This window comes from Cryptococcus neoformans, chromosome 7 (assembly GCF_000149245.1).
Source record: "Cryptococcus neoformans var. grubii H99 chromosome 7, complete sequence".
Classification (NCBI taxonomy): Eukaryota; Fungi; Basidiomycota; class Tremellomycetes; order Tremellales; family Cryptococcaceae; genus Cryptococcus; species Cryptococcus neoformans.
In genome coordinates this window covers 1,377,660-1,380,159 of record NC_026751.1, presented here as the reverse complement: position 1 = coordinate 1,380,159, position 2,500 = coordinate 1,377,660, and the positions used below count along the sequence as shown (strand labels likewise).

The 2,500-nt window shown below is 50.1% G+C and overlaps 1 protein-coding gene across 1 annotated transcript in view; it reads right to left on the bottom strand.

The window, feature by feature from the left end:
- Window positions 1-2,500, bottom strand: part of CNAG_05977 (proteasome activator subunit 4) — a 7,828-nt gene that overhangs the window by 4,840 nt on the left and 488 nt on the right. Inside the window, exons 3-4 of the mRNA XM_012195051.1 lie at window positions 1,127-2,488; window positions 1-1,063 (exon numbers count right to left, since the gene is read on the bottom strand). The exon at window positions 1-1,063 is cut by the window's left edge and continues 101 nt beyond it. Coding sequence (XP_012050441.1) covers window positions 1-1,063; window positions 1,127-2,488 — 2,425 coding nt within the window. The remainder of the gene's footprint in view (window positions 1,064-1,126; window positions 2,489-2,500) is intronic.

The window sequence follows — 2,500 nt, the reverse complement described above, 5'->3', positions numbered from 1 at the left end:
AACTTGCCCCTCCCTTCAATTCTGTCGCAATCTTCTGCCTGATGATTGGGAAAAGCTTCTTGAATACCTTCGGCGCATCGGCAGCTGCCAAGTTCCTCACCAACTCGCCTACTGCATCTACTGCATTCCCTCGACAAGTAGTCGTACAATATTCTACGATCTGATCTAATACCAGATCAAAGAGAGGTGGAGAGAGGGCAGCAAAGACGTTGCCGCATGTGTGTAAGACGGATTGAAGAGTGATTTGCTCCGTCTTCCCTCCTGCTCGGCCGGATTTACCGCCTTCTTCTGGGAGATTGGCGAACAGCAGGAGGACACGGCCGAGGAATTCGGAAACCCAATCGCGAAAAGTGGACGTAGTCATCCGAATGCGGGCGTTGACTTCTTCCGGAGTAAGATCTTCCATCTCGAGTTGAACCGGGTCATGGGGGTCGTCTTCGACCTTCTCTCTCGGTATCTTCCTCACCGCCCTTGCATTTTCCACTTCTTCCGATACTTTCTGATTCATCTCAACATCGCCGTCACCATCAGAGATGTCACCCATATAAATGAAGTCGACGACATTAGAGATACACATCGACACCAGAGCGCTCTTACTTGGATCATTCAGATCAATACCAGGCAATAGCAGCCCAAAGATATCTGCAATGTACATCCCCCCTTGCCTCCAGATCTGTCGACCTGCGAGAGGAGATGCCAATGCCGCGAGGGCATAAGTCACAGCTGGAGTCCGCTGAGTCTCTTCCAGCCCTTGAAGCGAAGGCACCGCCCTCTCAAGAATAGCGGGCATGATCAAATCTGGTTCCAGGAGAGACAGCTTCTTCAGCGCTGAAACTGCAGAAGCGACAGCTTTCATATCTTTATTGAATATAGCGGTAAGGGCAAGAGGGCGAAGGATCAAGACGAATTCGCGCTTGATAGCCGGTGTGATCCGCCAAGCTGGGGGCGTTTTGCATGTTGGTTCTTCTTCGGATTTGAGCCGCTCAATGAAGTTGTTGGCAAGGTGGGAAAGGAAGGTACAAAGAAAATTGGACCAATGGCCAGAATTGCTTGGGTGGAAGAACTATCGTACGATTAGAGTCGGCTCAATGGGAGTACTGTTGAAGAAAAGAGGGATTATACTGACAGTTTCGCAGCTCGTTAATAACTTCGATAGATGATCCAATGCCTTCGATCCAGCTAGATACCGTCGATGCAACTCCTCTTTTCTTCCGACAGCTGCCAAACTATCCTTCACCTTGCCTACCGCTCCTTTGCCCAACGGTGTCGCTACTCCAGAAGGTGTTCCTGTCCCTGTGGCAGTCCCGGTTCCCTCAGAGATAAGGGGAAGGGCATCCTCAGAGATGGAGAACACAATCGTCTCTGCGAGTGACTGAACTCGGTCGATAGGCTTTTTCGCATCAAGAATCTTCTTGCTGGCCTTCGTATCCGCAACAGTCACCGACATACTATTCTGACTCGCTACTGCCCCTCCTACAGGTACATTCAGCGACCTTAAACACTTACTCATCAAGAACTCAAATTGTTCATCCGTGAAAATACCGACATCCTTTCTTATCCCTTGCCAGTCCGGATTGCCAAGCTTTTCTTCAGGAGGGAGGGACGGATCGCTCTCGTCAACCCAGTAGGATAGACCGTCGGCGTCTTCTTGGACTTGGCCGGCGACTTCAAGAAGACGGAGTTGGTGGTGCCTCGCCCGCTTTTTGGCCGACGGGTTGGAGACTTCTTCTTCGAGGGTGTTTTGGAACCCATGAGGGATTTTGGAAAGGAGTGAAGGATCAGATCGGGCTGGATCAACGTGTGCGATAGCAAGCTGTCCCATAAGGTCCGACGCTTGATCATCCCATAAACCAGAGTTGTACCCCTGCCAGAACCTGAAAATGACAGGCAGCCATTTCTGACAATGGGAGATAGGAAGGAAGTGAACGAGGAAAGTTTGAGTAGCGAGGATAGAATCCATGTTGGGTTGGAGTTGTGGGAGGATGGTTTCAAGCATTTCGTCAACGCTAGAAGGGTGGAAGAATCGCTGAGCCTCTTCTGCAACGTTCAATAAAGAGGGGGCGAGATTCATAGAATGACGAGCGAGTTTGTTAGGGTGTGGGAAAAGTTCAAGGTAGAGGATTTCATAAAGCGGTCGCCAGGGAATTCGAAAATCATAAATGGTAAGCGTTCGGTCGGAGGCTAGCGCGATGAATTGGTTGGCAACGTCTTCGATGAATGAAGCTGATAACCCGGGGGCAAAAATGGTTTCGTAGTACAAGAAGATGAGCTTGATCTTGAGATCGCGCTTCATAGGATAACCCATCGTCATCCAGATAGAGAGGGCTGAGTCCCAGACCCGAAACCCCATACCAAATTCACGAGCTCTGATAGATTCGATAAGCTTGGCGCAGATGAAATCGAGCTTATCATCCATTTCGACCAGAGATTCGACTTCGTAAGGAAGGGACATTTGGAGACCGACAGCCGAGAGACGGGGATCCTCAGGCTGCCAAGATTA